Raw genomic sequence first — 1569 nt, 5'->3', positions numbered from 1 at the left:
TGAAAATAATCAAGTACTTTATAATATCATAGTTAACTAAAATTGACTAATTTCCATAGAGATGAATCATCGTGTTGGAAATTTTCAAATAATATTTGGTTGGTGACTAGGAGATTTTCTACTTGTTGAGAAGTAACGTTCTTATCAATATTTTTGATATAGTTTACAATACTTTCAACACTTATTCCAAAAGGATGAATACTTAAATATATTGCAATATGACCTGTAAATGATAAAATACATTTTAAATAAAAATAATTATTCAGCTAAACACATTTTTTTAGGGACAGATCAAACCTGGGTTTTCATGAACTCAAACTGTTCAAATATGAACTTAAATATTATTCAAACTTTGTAGATTTTTTAAAAATTAAAAAATATAATAGTAGTAAAACAGTGTTTATATTTAACAAAGATAAAAATAAAAATTTATTTGCATTATACTTGTCCATTTAAAACTCGATTATGCTGAGACTATTCAAAATGTTTGAGATGTTTGAATTCAAACTTAATTTTTTTTTTTTTAATTACAAATAGTTTAAAGATATTTGAGGGGGTTCAAGAAACCACCTTAATAAGTGTATAGAATTTGAAATTGTCATTAATCGTATATTGATCAAAAAAACAACACCACATTTAATTAATATTTTGTAAAAGTATTTCTTTTCACAGTATGAACTTTGATGCTTGATTTATAATTAAAGAACATTATATGCTCTATTCAAGCTAAGAACCATACTTGGATGCCAATCTGTACGTATAGATTCATTATATATGGCAGGTGTATTCAAATGGTTGGACTGTTGTTGCATAACCACTATCTGACAAAAACTGATCACTTCCGAGTATGTTTCTTAACTTGATTGAGCATAAAATGTAATTTCTTTTCAGCACTACAAACTATAGATTATTAATAATAATTGTAATACAAGTTAAAATTTGTACCTACCAAGTAATTTTATTTGATGACCAGAAAAATTATTTGATCCATTGTTCGTTTCTTTTGTTTTATTGCTTGGTATTAACTTGTCATCAGTTGAACTTGAATTAGACTTTTGAGCATCAGAACATTTTTCAGTAAGAACATTTAACTCCTATTAAATAATTACTTGATTAGTTAATTATGATTAGAAATTGGATATTTATAAACATTTTTTTCCCAAAAAAACTTGTTTTGATAGATTTCAAATGCTTTACTAATACCCATTAAAAAAAAACGATTATTGTTCAATCATAAAATTAAATACTAAATGATATGAATTACTAATTATAAAATATTAAACGGGAAAGAAAAATAATAACAAAAATATTGATTGAAATAACCAATTAAAATAATATACCATGATAATAAAACATGAACAATATGAATCTGTGTAACTTGGAAAGTATTACACAGAACTTACAAAAAGAAAAAAACTTCTTTAATTCTATTCACATACAAAATATATTTAAACAAAATAAAAAAAAATGTTTGTTTTTATGATTTAAAGGAAATAAATGTGAATAAATAAATTAAAAGGTGGGTAAGTGGATGTCGCTCTGCTGTACAGTAGGTTACAAGTGGGTCAC

General features: G+C 24.3%; 1 protein-coding gene across 3 annotated transcripts in view; it reads right to left on the bottom strand.

Moving 5' to 3' along the window:
- LOC100165585 (ecto-NOX disulfide-thiol exchanger 2) overlaps positions 1-1569 on the bottom strand; it is a 9187-nt gene continuing 7618 nt past the window's right edge. The window contains exons 10-12 of one of the 3 annotated variants that reach the window (XR_001680285.2): positions 950-1094; positions 740-900; positions 89-223 (exon numbers count right to left, since the gene is read on the bottom strand). Coding sequence is in view for 2 of the 3 variants with exons in the window: in XM_001948750.5 (XP_001948785.2) it covers positions 33-223; positions 950-1094 (336 nt within the window). In the remaining variant the exon portion in view is untranslated. Of the gene's footprint in view, positions 224-739; positions 901-949; positions 1095-1569 lie in introns of all 3 variants that reach the window. The other 2 variants (XM_029488032.1, XM_001948750.5) reach the window with 2 other exon arrangements.

This window comes from Acyrthosiphon pisum, chromosome A1 (genome assembly GCF_005508785.2).
Source record: "Acyrthosiphon pisum isolate AL4f chromosome A1, pea_aphid_22Mar2018_4r6ur, whole genome shotgun sequence".
In the NCBI taxonomy this organism is placed as follows: Eukaryota; Metazoa; Arthropoda; class Insecta; order Hemiptera; family Aphididae; genus Acyrthosiphon; species Acyrthosiphon pisum.
This window is presented reverse-complemented; position numbering and strand designations above follow the sequence as displayed.